Below are 18,400 nucleotides of genomic sequence, written 5' to 3' on the forward strand. Positions count from 1 at the left end.
GGGCTTCTGGCAGCCTGATGCTTGTCACTGGGCTGGATGTGGATGTCAGAGGGGTGTGGCTGAGGCCCTTGCCACCCCCTGCTCCCGGCATAGGAGCCTGGGGGACTTCTGGTCCTTCTAGGTATTGTAGGTGTTCTTTGGTGATGTTAGACCTTTACTGGTTAATATCAGAACTTTGATCTCTGGGTTTTTTGGTTTTTCTTTCAGTTCTGTATTTATTCACTTTTCCCACCACTTAAACCCTGCACTGGAACTAATTTGTTGTCCTTTGCTTACTTCTAAAATGGGGGAATTTCCTGTTGGGACCAGTACTTGAGCCCTGAGTTGAGCTAAATTGCTGCTTTGCTGCTGATTCCCTGGGGAAGGTTTTTTGTGCAGCTCGAGTTTTAATGGTTGACCTTGTAAGCACTTCCAGGTCTCGTGAGGTACAGTACACCTGGGTTGTGTGGAAATTCTGGTCTGGGCCTGAGTCTTTTCAGCAAACTGCTCACCCTGAAGTTCTATGTTCCTGACCAGTATCCACTGAGTGGTCGTATGCTGATCAGGGGGCAGATCAGCTGTCCATGCTATGCCCCAATGTTCCCCCAGTGGGCCCATCTCCCCCACCGCCTGCACTCCAAACACTTCCTATGGGGCAGGCCATGTGTTGGTCCCTTGTAATGACTCACTGGCCTCTGGGTGGCTCCTTTTTTCAGTTGTCTGTGACCTCTAGCTCTTATGTGGGTCCACAGGAACCCTGTTAGTGGTCTAGCTGGCCTGGGGGCCACCAAGGCCCTCTTTTTCCCTGCCACCTCCAAGCAACTTCATAAGAAGGGCTTTTGCCAGCTCTTGCTCCGTGTGCTCACCAGCTCCAGCCTGGAAGTGGCTGGGGCTCAAAACAGTGGGATCAGTTCTTTCTCTTATCGTGGTTTCTCCAGCCTTCATGCATTCCGTAGGTCTCTCCTCCTCTTCCCCTGAGCTCTAGAGGCCCCAGCTTGTCAGTCCTTGCTTTTTAATAGCTGTAAATCGGTTGATTGTCAGAGAGAGTGATGCTGGGGACCATCTATTCTGCCATCTTGATCAGAAGTCCACACTGACTTCATTTACCCACCTTTAATATTTTGATTTGCAGATAGATGCATAAACAAAAAATATTTCCTTATATTCTGGAGTATCTGTCAATTCTATTAATTTTTTTTGCAAAGAAATATGCATTTTCTTCTAAAATTATTAATAGGGTGGATTTAATTTTCACACTGGCTGCTCACTAGCTTAACACTGGGCAAAAAAATGGACAGTGTTTCAAATCTAGATCATAAATACTTCAATTCTTGAGTGACATTGTTGAGTTTAGGCTTGCCTTAATTTCATATAAATCCATATGCAAAAATAAGCCACATAATAAATAAGCAAGGAGTTAATTTTTCATATTACAAAAAACTCTTTTCTACCATTCATTTACATGTATTCTGACATAGGAAGATTCAGCCAAGAATTTTTCTGGGTACTAGATATATCAAGATATACTAGACTGGGCCCCTGCACTTGAAAGTCACATGAAAGAGGCTGGCATGTAAACAGCTGATGTTAATATGATGCATTAGATCCATTATGGAGGCATGTACCTGCTGCTACAAGAGCTAAGGAGAAACCAATGGCCCAAGCACAGGGGTCAAGAAAAGGTCTCTTGAATGGGATGATGGCAGAGTGGAATCTTGAAGGACACGAAGGAGCTTACCAGGTGAAAATAGGTGAGGGGTATTCTACGCAAAGGGAAGCAGTTGGACAAGGTCAAAGGTCATGAAACCCTATGAGAGAAATAGGTACAAGGCAGGACATGGGGGTCCTTGAATGTCACACAAAGGAGCTTGGGAGTGGTCATTAAGGAAATGAGAAATTGTTAAATGTATTAAGCCTGGGAATAGAAGCAGTGGGCCAATGGTACTGATTCTGTTACAGTGGAAGGCAGGGATGGCTTCATAATTTGTGGGGCCCAGTGAAAATGAAAATGTAGGGCCCTTTTTCAAAATTATTGTGAATTTTGAAATGGCTTCAGCAGAGCCTAGGACCCTTCCAAGCACTGGGCCTGTGCAATTGCGTAGTATGCACACCCATGAAGCTGACCCTGGTGGAAGGCATCAAGGCAGGGGTAGGAAGAAGACATTAAGACCCTTATTTGCATGCTGTCTGCTCCCTGGTTGGGAAGAAAATTCTTAAACATATTAACAAAGTAGAGATTAGTCTCAAGGTGACACACTTGCCAGCATTATAGTCATATACTCACTCAATAAATGGCCAAATGTCCAATCTCTTCCTTTTAAAGATGAGGAAATGGGAGAGCAAAAATCTTGAAGGATTGTCCCAAACTCACAAATCTAGGAGATGGTAATATGGGAATTCAACCCAAGCCTTTAAGATTCTAGCCCAGTGTTTTCCTCTGCTCTTCTGTGATATCCAGGCTATTGAATCTGGAATGAGAAGGAAGGGATGGAAGTTCTTTGGTGGGAAGACTGATCCAGTGACTGCAGAAAGAACTACAATTGGCAAAAAGAGGAATATAAGCTAAGAGACAATTGCTATCTCCTCCCCTCTCCCATGGAGCACTACTTTCTGAGCCCATACTCAGAAGCTAGAGGATCATTCCAAGCACAATTACTGAATAACTACAAGGGGCCAGGCAATGTACTAGGCAATAGGGCTACAGAGATAACTTTGACATGCTCCCAGGAACTCACCCCTCAGTGAATGAAGACCATAGTGGAAATCACCTGTCAAAATCTGGAGTACCTGACCACTAATGCTTTAATGTGAATGGGAAGCAAAATTTTTTTTAAAAAGGACAAAAATTGGAAATTAAAACTGACAACCAATAGGACAAAACTAACAACGTGAAGACTACAGAGTCTTTTTCAGATGAGGGAAATCATGGATGATTTGCACATTACCTTGTAAATCTCAGCAGCATTACCATTAATACCCTCACCTACTGTGGAGACTTCAGGCTCATCTGGACTCCAATAAATCTTTGTACATATCTCAAGAATATTTCCCTTATTATTCTCTGTTTAGTTCTCTACGACCTCTCCAGAAAAAAAAAAAAAAAAAAAAAAAAAGGTGTTCAAAGTTTAAAAGTGATTTTATTTTTATTCATCATTGTGCTTCCAGAGCCAAGTCCAAGTCCAGTACCTGCCCTGGAGCTTTTTTCTTCAACATTACTGCTGATGGTTGATACATAGAATGGATTGACAGATGGATTTGGTGTGACTCTGGGCACCCTTCAAGTGGAGGGCCTGTGTACAGAGAAGCTTTCAATGGATCATGGCAAGAGAAGGAGGGTCAGCCATATCCAAGAGATACTTGTCCCCAAGTATCTTATCCCCCTGCCAATATGGTCACTTAAGAAAGTAAGCAAAAAGTGGATATCAGGTCTTCTACCTGAGATTAATTCTTATCAACACTGCCATACAAGATTTTATCCCTCATTGATCATTTTAAACTGAAATGACTAAACTATCTCATAGGACACAGAGCCTTGCTTTTCTACCCAGGAAATTTTTTTGTTTGTTTTTTGTTTGGGTTTTTTTTTTTTTTTTTTTTTTTTTTTTTTTTTTTTTTGTATTCTTTCACAATCTTTAACTATCTATAAGCTGCTCTGATATTTATTTGTAGATTTTTTTCTTCATTTTTTAGGTTTAAATTATTTTTGTCCTAGAATTGTATACCATTATGAGCACATTTGACCCCATGAAATGCAAATGTTATAGAATTGTTTGAGGATAAATTACTTAATATGAACTAAATCATGAATTAAGTGAGCCTGGGTTTACTAGCTAGTGGAAGATCCTTCTATAAAGTAAAAAAAAAAAAAAATCCACTAGGCAATGAACAAGAATTTATCAAGGATTTATTGAGCATGTATTAGATACTCTGTTCTGAATCCAATTCCAAAGAGATCACTCACTGATTTATCTCTTTTGTATAGTTCAGATACTTATTTTGAAAGGAAGCACACTTGTACTTGGTTTTATAACAGAGAAGAGATTGGTCCATGAGTAAATATAATTCCCTGAAATGGGTTCCTAAGAATGTCATTAAGTATGACATTGGTCCCCTGCTGCTGCATCTATACTGAGGTGAAATCAAGATATTTAGTTATCAAACAGGAGTTACATCCCCTATCAACATCGCTTCACACTACTGTGCTGCTAGTTGTTTGGTGATACAATTCCTATAGCAGGGTGGATATAAGAGCCTTAGGCAGTGATGCTGTATCTCAGGTAGCTAAGAGACGATACAGGCAGCTCACTGCAGGGAGGGCCACTGGCCAGATTACCTAGCATGGCTTACACAGCAGTTTCCACCAACATTGTATTTAAATTGGCATTTTTACTTCTACTTTTAAATCTGAAAAGCCAATCAGCATTCAATCAGAAACACATTCAATACCATATATTTATAATATTTCTTATCTTACTTCATGCCAGAAATTTTACATTTGGTTAACTAGCTGTTAAAAGTATAAAATTTGGCACAATAATGATTTTAAAATAGCCTGTTCCAGTTACTGTGCATAATAATCCACCTCAAACTTAATGGCACAAAACAACCAACATTTTATTATGCTCAGGGATTTGGAAAGGGCAGAGTAGGGATGATTTGTTTCTGCTACTTGATGTCTGAGGTCTCAGCTGGGAAGACTCAAAAGGCTGATGTTTACTTGACATCTGGGAATTAGTTATCTGTAGACTTGTCATCGCACGTCTGGGCTGGGAGAACTCTAGGACTAGGGCTGCTAATCAGAGCGCCTACACACGGCCTTTCCCTCTGGCTTGGCTTCCTAACAGCATAGCAGCCTTAGGGTAGTCAGACTTTTTAATACAGTGGTTCAAGACTCCAAGCGCAAGTGCGCCAAAGAACAGGGCAAAAGCTGCGTCATCTTTTGTAAACTAGTGTTAGAAGTCATGCAGTGTCATTTCCAGTGTGTTCTATTAGTTGCAAGCAAGCCACAAGCCTGCCCATATCTAAAAGGGAGGATCAACTCCAAAGGGACCCCCAACTCTCAGTAGGAGGAGCTTCAAAGTCACATTGAAGAAAATACACGGATGGGAGATATGATTGTGGCCTTCTTTGACAAATACATTCTGCCACAGTCCACTTCTTTACACAATTCACATCCCTCCCACATGCAAAACATACTTACCCCCTCTCCCAAGACCTCCAATATTAGTGCACCCCTACCAAAATAGTAAAATAGAAACCTGTTTTTTTTTTTTATTGGTGTTTCTTTTCTTCTCTGGATAAGGAGAAATAATTAATGACTCATAAAAGGCTTTCACGGGTGAAACACTGATTACAGGCATTAAACTAAAATGTATCTCAAAACCCGGGATCTCACATCTAAGTCAGATGAGGCACCTTGGCTTAAGGACTTTGAATACAGTTCAATATGAAAACCTGTGAACTAAGGAGACAGGTATCTTCCCCACTTATCCAACAGGCAATATGAAGATATGCATAAAATAACCACTGTAGACTCTCCCATTCAAAAACATGGGGAATAAAGAGACACACAGCAATCACTGCTTAACAGGAATTCTAAAATCTGGAAAGGCCCATGTTGGCAAGTTTTTGATTGGGGATATATCCCTTGGAGTTGTGTTCTCTGGTTTTTGGCTCTGTTCTTTGGGCTATTATTCTACTCTTGGAGTCATCTTTCTTTCTCTATAAGAAGTGGCCCAATACCCTTAATATTCTTAGAAGTTTACTGTTTAAAGGAGAGGATCTGCATGGCACGCTCTTATAATCCTTATCAGGCCTATTTTCTGACTGAATAAGCTTATGAGGTGCTGCTTAAGATGTTTCATAGGTTTTAACAAAGAATCTTACAGTCCCACCCTGGATATGGTCTTTCCCCTGAGGCCCATTCTTATTTGAGGACCCTTTGCAGGCTGAAAAGACTTACTCCAGATCCTTTACATTTCCTCCAACTTCTACTTGAATACTTAATAGCTTGTTCATCTGTTCTTTTTTGTCCTCTCTGTTTATCAGCAACTAAAAGCCAAGCAGTATCCTCAATACTCTGTCTGGAAATCTCCTTAGCTAGATCATTTGTTTTATTATGTATATTTTCTATTTTCCATGTTACCACAGGAAACGGTGTTAATGCCTCTCATTTTTCAAATGTCTAATGAAATATCACTTCCTCAGGGAAAAGCTTTTCTTGTCTATCATGTTAGACCAGGACTCCCTTTTACAGGCTCTTATAGCACCCTGTAATTTTCCTTTAGAAACCTTATCATAGTTAGTATTATGTAGTCACCTGCTTATTTCATTAATGTTTGCCTTTATCTCAAATTTGTAAACTCCTTGAAGGTAAGGACTGGATCTATCTTGCTCTTCACTGGATCCCTATCATATTACACAGCGTCTGGCATCTCTGCAGGCCTTTTCTGACCACTCGATCTAAAACACCCACTTCTCTGCCACTTCTCTTAAGTCTCTTAGTTCGATTATTTTTCTTCAAAAGCACCCATTATTATCTGTATGCATGCATGCAGAAGTGTATATAAGTGTCTTGTGTGTGTGTACATATATGCATGTGTATATATGCATATATATATATGTGGGTGTCTATATATATGTTTGTGTGTGTGCGTGTATAATTTGTTTACTTGTTACCGTTTTCCCCACTAGAATGTAAACTCCAAAAAAGCAGAGACTTTGTTCACTGCTGTATCCCCACCACATACCTGGCACATAATAAGTGCTCAATAAGTATTTGTTACAAATATGAACAAATGAATGGCAGATGCTGAAGAAATGATTCTCAGAAGTACCTTCTCGAAAAATCAATGATAGTAATATCCTGCATTTAAAGAGAGATGATCCATTGACATGCTTTTCTTTTAGAAAAATTGTCTTCCACAAATCTGCCCAAAATGACACTTTGACAGTTTTAATTCATTTCACCATGTGTCTCCAAATATAGTAAACTATATTTGGTTTACTTTGTCTCACCTTTGTTCTGCAAAGCTCAATCAGACTCTTCATACATAATCTTGAATGGAGGCCATTTGGGATTTGATAGGAGCAAAAATTCACACAAATCAAAGACTTCTAAAGTCTTGAGAATCTTACAGTTTTGAAATGAGACAGACCTGTATTTGAATTTCAACTTCAACACGTTTTAGCAGTATAACTTTGGGAAGCCACATAACTTCTCTTGGCCTCAATTTCCTCAGGAAACATGTGACTTGCAGGATCTTGAACTGACTTGCAGATAATAAGACTGTAGTTTTAAGAGTATGGCACATCGTCATAATAAATGAATGATATCTATTTATTATTCATATCTATTCCCAAGTCCCCATGATACAGAGGAGAAAATTGAGGCACCAAGAAGTGAGGAGAATTTGCTACAGCCATTCCTCTTCTGCACATTCAGGTGATAGAGATCGCCAGATTTGTTATCAAGCACCATCCAGCCATCATTTGCTCGAGGAATTTTTCTGGTGAAAACTCACTGTATTTGGACTCGCACTGTTTCCTAAGGAGGGCTGGAGAGTCCATTACATCCTTGAATTCACTGAGGCTCACTCACCATTCTATTTCAACTGAGCAATTTCCTGTTCCAACAGGAGGGAGGCTCAATCCAATCAAAGAATCTGAGTGAGAAATGTGAAGGAAAGAATTTTCCCCTACCCCAGTTTTTAGGAGTCCTTTTATTTCCTCCTCTCTAAGTCATAAGAGAAAAATCAGAAATATGGGTTTCATTAAAATATTTTATAAAAGTTCTTTAATTATATCGAAATCATTTGCTTGTAACAAACAATTCAGTACAGTGCAATTCTGGTGATCTTTAGGTCAAATTTCACAGCTAGACGAGTTATTCCAAACACAAGAATGAGTACATTTTCAATAAGTAAAATTGATGCATAAAATAAATAAAATTAGATAATAAATCTCAAACAAATTGCATAGTGCTTCATACAGCAGACAGGATTTAAGGAAATCTTATCAAAGTGGTATATAGAAATTGCATGTATTAAAACTTTGAGCAGATGATTTATTTTCTGTGAGAATTTAACTAATCAGTGAGTAAAAAAACGGGGTTCCCTAGAAGTGTTTACTGCTCAGTTAACTGAAGATGGTGGGTCAGCAGTAATAATTAACTAACTGGGTTCTTAGTTAATTAGAAGAAATAGAGAATATATGTCTAAAATTCTTACCTTACTGGAAGGATCTAACTGACTCTCACTATGAATATCCTCAAGTAAGCTGTGCCTACAGATTGTTCTTTATTTTAGCTTCAGTTATCCATGAGTCAAGCTCATCTCCATTTTGCCCTCATATAGGAATCTTGCCATATTACATTTTATTCTGAACCTGCTAGAAAGGCAATTAGTCATTCATTATAACACAAAAAATTTATATTTGTTGCAGCTATGTTATTTGAATCAAAACCATACCCTATGATGTGGATAATTTAAGGTTCTATATTTAAAAGTCATTGAATGAGTCATAATGATAAATATGAAGACCATTAAAGTAGCACTCATATCTCCTACATATGAAAAATTAAATGGATAATTTCTACCTACCACAAATTTATTTTTGTGGCAGAAAATTTTAAAGAATTGATTTAATTAGCTGTAACTATGCTCAGAAGCGTAATCTGAAATACTGTTGAATGAATAAGGAAAGTATTTTCAAGCATGGGAAAAACTCTCTTAAAATTCCCTTTTGTTCATTATTCAGAAAACATTTTTTAAGTACCCACAGTTTACATGGTAATTTACAACATAATCATATTTTAACCTGGCATCGCTCTGTTCTAGCTCTGGTAGTTAATTGAATAAGTTAATCTCTTCAGTTGTCCATTCACAGTATGTGGGGAAAGACCATAGAAATTAAATGAATGAGTTACTCTGAAAAGAAACATGGATGTGTATATTTAGGTTTCCTTTTGTTTTATGTGCTAAAAACAAGTTACTAGCCAACCACCCTTTCCATGGTTTTAGAGGCTCAGAAATTTAAAAGAATCTTATCTCACTCAGGCAGTGAACTATATGCTTAATCACGAGTTTCTAAGTGTTTATAGAGGTGAGAACAGCAATTTGCAAGATTCTGCAGATATGGAAAGCAAAAACAGCACAGTAAATTTAGGCAGATAAGGGGAAATGTATTTTGAGGATATTTTTACATTTGAAAAATAATTTTAGACTTAATAATATAGAATAGGTTGTGCATTTTAGAGTTGGACATTAGAACTCTTCTAGGCCACTAGTTTCCAACATTTTACATCAGAGTCACTGGATTTTTTAAAATATACATCCTAAGTTCTCATCCCCAAAGATTCCAATTCATTTGGTCTGGAAGGAGCTGGGAGGGGAGGCAGGCATACGTATATTTCTAAAAGTTCTTCAGCAGCCAAAGTGAGACCCACAGACCTAATGCAGCCTCAGTATTTTTAGCATGAGTCCCTGAGGCCTTGAAAGAATAAGTAAAATTTCTTAAGGTCAACACAGTTTGTAAGCCTCGGAGCCAGGCCTAGAACTCAAATACTCAAATTCCTAGATTGGATCTCTACTAAACCAACTGGCAACATTTCTACCTCACCCACACACTGGTTGAGATCTAATTACAAATTAGTAGTAGTTAGGAAGTCAAAGACTGCCTATATAACCCATGTGACAAGCAATGACCTGTGTGCTTCCTTTCTTGCTAAGCACTGAATAAGTCTTCAGATGGTTATGATGACACTATATAGTGATTAATATATCTGTTTATTCTTTATTTTCAAAAAGTTCATTTGAAACTTTTGCGTCCATAAAACATGTCATTCACATTTTAAGGCAAAAAAAACAGGTTTAATATTTGAGTATGAGTCCAATTTAAGTCTTCAGTATTGAGTTTGCATAGCTGAGCACATGAAAGTACTCAGATGTCAGGCTGCATTTTCTTTGCCAGCTTCCTTATATGATAATGCCTTTAGACCTTCTTCTTTCTCCGGATTCTGAAAGCTCCATGCAGTTAGAGCCCTTGTCTAACTTCATCAGCTGTCTCCCAGCACTTAGCACAATGCTTGTCATAGAGGCAATGTTCAATAATTAATAGTTGATAAAAAATCCTTTATTACATTTTATTAAGAAATGAGACAGAATACCTTGAACCAACTTCAAGGAGAATCCCATATAAATAGAAGTATTGACTTTATTAAGTAGTAGTTTTATAGTTACTTTTTACAAGAGTTTGGCCTGATTTTCATGATATAAATTGGCTGATTAAAGGTTATAACTAATGTCTTTTATTGGTACTACTAGGTGCATTTATTAATAAGAGCTACTAATGCATCAAATAAATAAGCCTTCTGTTTTCTAGCCTGATTTTCCTTGATATCAGATCTAGACGGTGAAGGGTGACATGGAGTGTTTGACAATTATTCATAACTTGCTATCTTTAAAACTCAAATTCCAAATCATTGCCAGGTTGCAATGTGATGTTCAGCCATGTTTAAGGTTGGTCTCACCAGAGATACTATATCACTGCAGGCAATGTTGATAAACCAGAGCCCCCAAGGACACTGTTGAACTCTGTTCATTTTCAGGCTGCATGTGCCTTCCACAAAGGGAAGTGACACCTGGGTACTAATCTAGCTAAGTGAGCCACATAGAAGCCAATTTGTCCTCTTTTCCAGGTTCTGCAGCCATCCATCTGAGCACATATACTATAATCTAACCATTCTGAAGCCCTTGCACTTCTCTTTAAACCACATGCTCCCTCACTCCCCATTTTGCACATGATGAAGTGTAATTAACAAAAATAGGTTTTTTCATCTTCCTTACCTATCAGGGGATCTGCTGTTGACCTTACAAAACTCATTTCAATAAGCAAGATTCAATTTGTCCTTGCCATACCATTTGGGTTACAGTTGGGTTCTCATTCATATTATTTTAAAAGTCCTTCATTCAATATACCTTTTATATGTGGCTAAAAGCCCTACTGACATGCAGTTAAGATTGATGAAATAAAATTAATACCAAGTTTTCTTGTCTTTTGGGAAACATAACCATTATTATTATCTGGCAAGAGAGAGAGTACAGCACCTCAGGTGGCTCAAAGGGGTTGCATGATATTGTGGAAGGCAGTAATCCAGTTATAGAAGAAGATGATTCAATCAATGGCTATTTAGAGCTAAGTTTTTATTAAGAAGGTCATTTCAATCCCACCTTTTCAACCCCACCATTTGACCCCCTCTTTTGACCCAACCACACACCCACATCCCATACATTTGTTTCTAAGGCTATTTGTTCTTTATACCAAGGAGTAAATACAATTTTTCAGACTTTCATCTAATTCATGTAGAAATAATGAACACAAAATATCACTAACATCAACTAAAATTACACATGTTTAAATATGGTAGAGTTAATTCACTAGCCAAAGAATCAATGTTAAAAATTGACACTGAAAAAATTAGCCATGGTGGAAATAGTCACACCAAATAATGAATAGTTAATCTCTGCTATATAACTGAGATGAGCTAGAAGGCTGGAGGGTAAACAGGTGTGCATTTAAGGGGTTCATCTTAGATCTAACATTAATATTAAAGCCAATGTTAATGGAGGATCTGAGCTGTAAATGGGCCACAATACTAGAAGGCCCTAACTCAGGGCCAGACACACAGCAGGGGCTCAGTAAATATTTTTGGAATGAGTGAATGAATGAATAAATGAATGAAAAAATGAATGAATTGTCTTTATATGATTTGGGGAACTAACTTTGAAAGTCTATTCAAATCTATGGATTAATAAACTAGATTTTGGGAAAGTCAGTAGTAAACATGTAGGTGTTTCTTTAATTAAAAGACCACAAAGTCATTTTTCTTACCCTTAATTTCTCAGCCTGAAAAGTTAATGAATTGTATCTGTTCCATGAATAACTGAGTTGAATTTGAAAGAGAACTCTCCATTCTGAAAACCTCCCGCACCACCAGTTAACTGTGATTTATACTTTTACTTCTGAAGAATTTTAAGCACCTTCCATCTAACTTGATTGACAACCAATCTGTGCTTCCTCTGTCTTTATTCTCCCAGGAAGAAGATGTTACTCGTGAAAGTCGTTTTAATTTCAGTGGTTATGGGATGGGTCACTGCCTCCAAGTGAAAGATGGAACCGCTGTCAAGGCCACACCCGCCAATCCACTCCCACAACCCCCAAAAGATGCAGACGCCATCAAAAAGAAGTTTGTGGACCGGGCAAAAAGGATTGACACGATATCTCGAGCTGCCTTCCCATTGGCCTTCCTCATTTTCAACATCTTTTACTGGATCACATACAAGATCATTAGACATGAAGATGTCCACAAAAAATAGATGTGCCCTACAGACCCTGGGACCTTCTTGCCTAAGTATTGTGCTTGTAAATACACAGTGAAATTGTCTTTATATCACTTTAACGGAGGAGAAGATTGAGGGAGGGGGGAGGGAGGATCATGGGGGTGGGTATCCTGGCGCCTACCTATGAAAAAAGACAAGTTATGTGGGTAATGAAGAAAACTGCACAAAATTAAGGTGTTGCAGAATCACGTGAGCATAATTCCCTTCCATAGTCTTTAGCATTGTTCTTTCTGCTGATCCATCGATCAGACATGATATGCAGGGTCAAGTTCTCGAAGGCTGTTTTCCTTTTGATTTGGTTTGATTTTGACTAATTCTGGTACTAAAAAGTTAGCTTAACACACGCACACGCACACACACACACACACACACACACACACACACACACACACACGCATACACCAAAAATGCTTACATCTGACCATAGTGACTAGCCTATAGTGAGTCGAGGACCAAACTTTTTCAGGAAAATGCTGCCTCGTTTTTAAAACAAGCCTCCTGAGCTACGTTCTTTACAATATCTGTAATTAGTGTTTTACCCAAGAAATCCTTTTGTGAGTCATAAATTATTTCTATTTATCCAGAAAACAACAACAACAAATAAACACTAACGACAAAGAAAAGATTTCTACTTACTGTCCATATATACGTGTAAATTTTAATATTATTTTTCTTTCCTAGATGTAATTTTGGGGTTTAAATCGTGTGTTGTGTAACTTATTTGATAGTGTACCCTCTTAAAAATAAATGCCCACTTTATTTCAGATCCAAGTTAGCACACTATATATTTTTTTCGCTTTGGCTATATTTATGTGTGACTCTAAGTGCCCAAGTGTGACTTAGTCATTGTAGCCACTCGGCCACAGTATTTATGGAGATGGTGTGTTATGAACAGTGTAGCTCAGATTAGCTTGAACTTCCCATTTCTGCTCTCATTGTAGGTGTAACTACTAGTCCTAATGTTGACTAACCCATAATTTCTACTGTCAATCCAAGTGAATATCGTTTTAAATATCCTTGGCTAACTTAACGAATTTTAAAATTGTACTGTGATTTTCATAACCCGTTGCCTTTTTGGTACCAGAGCTATGTGGTTTGAATCCTGGCTATGTGTTTTAAGTAAGAAAAAAAGACGTATTTTTGCTTACTCAAAGACAACCTGTAAAAATATAAGGAAATAATTAAATTTTACATGTGCTGTAAAGGGGGTTATTTAAAAAAGCATTTGTTCAATTTCAATAAAGCTAAGTGTGCCATGAAATTTCTCTCGAGTCTTTCCAGTTCTGCACTAAAATGGAAACAATTCAGATGACAGTGTTAACTTGGATTTTTGTATCTGGACTTCCTGATAAGCTTGAAGTACTTATACAACTATTATATTACGGATGCTTATAGTATCCCCATGAATAAAGAAAAAATATGTTATTCGCATTTAGAAATAGGAAAACGGAAGCATTAGAAGCCATTGTGAGCAGAATCTAATACTGGACACTTTATATGAGACATAATTTCCAAGAGCACTGAGGAATCATAAAATCTTAAGGTGAAAAAAACTTAAAAGTCCAGCCCTGATTTTGTCAAGAATAGAGTTCCAAGATGAAAGAAAAATTCTGAGAACCTCGGTGAAGTAGAGTTAACTCATCTTGACCCTTATAGATTTTCCTTAACCATAGATATTCATATGATATTCTGAGGAAGATGTGGATTCATAAGTCAATGTTTATGGCCTTTTAAACCTATTCAAATATTGAATCATTTCCATAGAAAGGAATATTGCAGAGTGGTTAAAAACATGCACTTTGGAGATAAACTAGTTCAGCTACCTATCCACAATGTGATCTTGGATGTTACCTAACTCTTCTGACTAGTCCCTGTTTCATGATTTCAAGAGGACTGACTGAGAAAAATGCAGGTAAAGCCATTATTAGCACAGTGTCTAAAAAGGTAAATTCTCAACTAATACATAATAATAAAATATTATTATGGACAGTATTGGTTATCTACTGGGCAAGAAGCTTCACCATGTCTAGACTTGGCAAGCTTAATGCCATGATTTTTGCATCATTCCTAAAACACTACTTCTGTCTCATTGCTCATTTCTTTCCAGACAAATAAGGTGAAGTCTTTGTTCTCAATTATTTTTCTCCCACTGAAAAACAGTAAATTTGAGGCTAAAATGTCTCCCCAAGACAGGTCTGACCCCATAAGTGTCCTAGAAAGAGTCCTGATGTTGCATACGACAGGGTGAGGAGGCACCTTAGAGAAAAAATCCTAAGCTAAATGGTCATGTATGATCAACATGTGCACCACGTAATGTCTGGGAGGGTGCATTCCCCCATTAGAAAATTGAAAAGAGATTCACCTCTAAACATATTTGCCAGCCACTCAAGTAGGCAAAGACATCTTGGATGGCAAGAGGGCTTCTTGACTTTTCTCTGGTTTTAGTCCACATTCAGTGGGGAGAACTCTTAAATGCACAACTTTGGGTTATATAAATAAGATAAAATCTCCAGGAAAATATTTTGAATATCACATGCTCTGGTGAAACAGATAATCCCGCTATAATGTTTTTGAAAATTTTACTTACGACATTTTTTTTTTTCACTATAGTATTTGAGGGAAAATAGTTCAAGAGTAAAATCATGACTCAGAGGAAGAGAACTTACTACCTGTTTTCATTAGGTTGGAATCTTCTGGAAGAAAGTGGCTATGTTTTCATGGGTTCTTCGCAATGCCAGTCAAAGCTAGAATGCCCAATGAATACTGGGTTTTCACTAAGAAACTCTGGTGAAGGATGATATTCTGTGCCTGTTGACAAAGTTATGTGAGGTTTTTGCAGCCCAGAAATCACAAGGTAATCAACTACTGCCACCATTTCTCAGATAATGGATTGTCTTTTAAGCATCTTTCAATTTCTACCATTTGGTTTTAGGAACACATCGGGATGACTTAAGGCCTGAGACTGGATGGTATTTTGAAATACCTTGGTCCTAAACAGACGCTACAAACCAGACTGGCCGTAGGTTTTAAAAAATCCTTCCAAACAGTGTCATCATTAAGCTCCTCGTCTCTGCCACTGAACAGAACCGCCACATTCTGAAAGCAAAACTTCCAATAAAGATTAAATGAATATCATTTTACATTTCACTTACTCCATTAATATCAAATAAGAAGGCTCTAACCAAAACACAACACAAAATTCTATACCATATAATTTACAGCTTTGGAAAAGAAAAAAAAATCTCAATTTTTTTTTTAGTATTTACACATTTCCTAGTTTAAGTCTGAAGTAAATCTGTGGGATGAAATTTAAATCTTATGTCTGCCAGATACTCTTTTTCAATCTTTTAACCTCTGCTTTAAACTTTTTCCTATTTTCAGTAATTTGGGTTTGTTTGTTTTTTTTTTAAAGTATAATTTGAATGATTCAAGCAATACATATTCTTCATAAATCACAAAGTAGAAGAACTAAAAATAACACCAAAAATAAAACTAAAAATAAAGATAACACCACAACCTCATATTTACATAGCGCTGTCAAAATAATAACATGTTTTAATGTCTACAACAGCACTTAATTCTAACAATCATCCAAGGTGGCCAGATTACACAGTCAATATCCACCCTTTGATCAATAGATAAACAGAAGCCCCATTAATCAACTGCCTCACCCAAAATCATCTATCATATTAGAAGTTGAACATCCAGCACAATTTGTTTCTTAACTCCTTAGACTGTACACTTTCACTATATCCACAACTGTGTAAGAAAAGAAAAGCCTAGAAAGTAAAAAACCGTGGTACCACTGACCCACCCTCATGGATGACCAAATAAATTGGTAAAGGAGGGCATTCAGTAAAATATTTCCATTGAAAATGCCTAAGAAAAAATAGCTTAAAATCATGCATACAGCATTAAGAAAATCTTCGAAGAGAGTCAATATCTTCTGTGATTGAATGGCCCAGAATATACTGGGCTTGGAGAAAACCAACAGAACTTAATTTAAAAGGTGTTTATTTCCATTTTTTTTCCCCGTCTATGGACTTACCAACTATAATTTGGCTCTTGTTCCTACATATCACTGAATCCTTCTTTATTTTATTTTATTTTTTCCAAATTTTGTTTTATTTTGTCAATATACTATGTGGTTGATTATTGTGGCCCATTACCGAAACTTCCCTCCCTGCTCCCTCTCCCCCCTCCCTCCCAACAATGTCCTTTCTGTTCACTTGTCGTATCAACTTCAAGGAATTGTAATTGTTGTGTCTTCTTCCCTCCCTCCACCCAGTTTATTTGTGTATTTATTTGTTTATTTTTAGCTCCCACAAATAAGTGAGAACATGTGATATTTCTCTTTCTGTGTCTGATTTGTTTCACTTAATATAATTCTCTCTAGGTCCATCCATGTCATTGCAAATGGCAGTATTTCATTCTTCTTTATAGCTGAGTAGTATTCCATTGTGTAGATGTACCACATTTTCCGTATCCACTCATCTCATGATGGACATTTGGGCTGGTTCCAACTCTTAGCTATTGTAAAGAGTGCTGCGATGAACATTGGGGAACAGGTATACCTTCAACTTGATGATTTCCATTCCTCTGGGTATATTCTCAGCAGTGGGATAGCTGGGTCGTATGGTAGATCTATCTGCAATTGTTTGATGAACCTCCATACTATTTTCCATAGAGGCTGCACCATTTTGCAGACCCACCAACAATGTATGAGAGTTCCTTTTTCTCCACAACCTCGTCACCATTTATCATTCACAATCTTTTGGAGTAGCCATCCCGAATGCTGAGTGATTTTGAGCATTTTTTCATATGTCTGTTGTCCATTCCTGTCTCTTCCTTTGAGAAATGCCTGTTTAGCTCTTTTGCCCACTTTTTAAATGGGTTGCTTGTTTTTTTCTTGTAAAGTTTCAGATACTTGTATATTCTGGATATTAATCCTTTGTCAGAGGTATATTTTGCAAATATTTTCTCCCACTCTTTTGGTTGTCTTTTAACTCTGATAATTGTTTCTTTTGCTGTGAAGAAACTTTTTAGTTTGATATAATCCCATTTGTTTATTTTTCCTTTGGTTGCCCGTGCTTTTGGGGTCATATTCATGAAGTCTGTGTCCAGTCCAACTTCCTGAAGAGTTTCTCCTATGTTTTCTTTGAGTGTTTTTACTGTTTCAGGGTGTATATTTAATTCTTTAATCCATTTTGAGTTGATTTTGGTATATAGTGAGAGGTATGGATCTAGTTTCATTCTCCTGCGTATGGATATCTAGTTATCCCAGCACCATTTGCTGAAGAGGCAGTCTCTTCCCCAGTGTATAGGCTTGGTGCCTTGTCAAAGATCAGATGGCTATAGATGTGTGGGTTGATTTCTGGATTCTCTATTCTATTCCATTGATCAGTGTGTCTGTTTTTATGCCAGTACCATGCTGTTTTGGTTATTCTAGCTTTGTAGTATAGTTTAAAGTCAGGTAGTGTTATGCCTCCAGTTTTATTTATTTTTGCTCAGAATTGCTTTGGCTATGCATGGTCTTTGGTTATTCCATATAAATGTCTGGATAGTTCTTTCCATTTCTGAGAAACATGTCATTGGAATTTTGATAGGGATTGCATTGAATTTGTATATCACTTTGGGTAGTATGGACATTTTCACAATGTTGATTCTTCCAATCCAAGAGCATGGGATATCTTTCCATCTTCTTGTATCCTCTCTAATTTCTCTCAGCAGTGGTTTGTAGTTCTCATTTATAGAGATTTTTCACCTCCTTGGTTAACTCAATTCCTAAGTATTTTATTTTTTTGGTGGCTATTGTAAATGGGCAGGCTTTCTTGATTTCTCGTTCTGCATGTTCACTATTGGAGAAAAGAAATGCTACTGATTTTTGTGTGTTGATTTTGTATCCTGCTACTGTGCTGAAATCATTTATCAATTCCAAGAGTTTTTTTGTAGAGGCTTTAGCCTGTTCGATATATAGAATCATGTCATCTGCAAACAGGGACAGTTTGACTTCATCTTTTCCG

At 37.3% G+C, this 18,400-nt stretch overlaps 1 protein-coding gene across 4 annotated transcripts in view; it reads left to right on the top strand.

Moving 5' to 3' along the window:
* The window catches only part of GLRA2 (glycine receptor alpha 2), a 193,924-nt gene extending 181,571 nt beyond the window's left edge, over nucleotides 1-12,353 (top strand). For 3 of the 4 annotated variants that reach the window (XM_063083450.1, XM_063083451.1, XM_063083453.1), the window contains exon 9: nucleotides 12,075-12,353. In XM_063083450.1, the coding sequence (XP_062939520.1) occupies nucleotides 12,075-12,353 (279 nt within the window). The remainder of the gene's footprint in view (nucleotides 1-12,074) is intronic. The other variant, XM_063083452.1, reaches the window with a different exon arrangement.
* Nucleotides 12,354-18,400: the final 6,047 nt, after the last annotated feature.

The sequence above is a fragment of the Cynocephalus volans genome, chromosome X (genome assembly GCF_027409185.1).
Source record: "Cynocephalus volans isolate mCynVol1 chromosome X, mCynVol1.pri, whole genome shotgun sequence".
NCBI classification, from domain to species: Eukaryota; Metazoa; Chordata; class Mammalia; order Dermoptera; family Cynocephalidae; genus Cynocephalus; species Cynocephalus volans.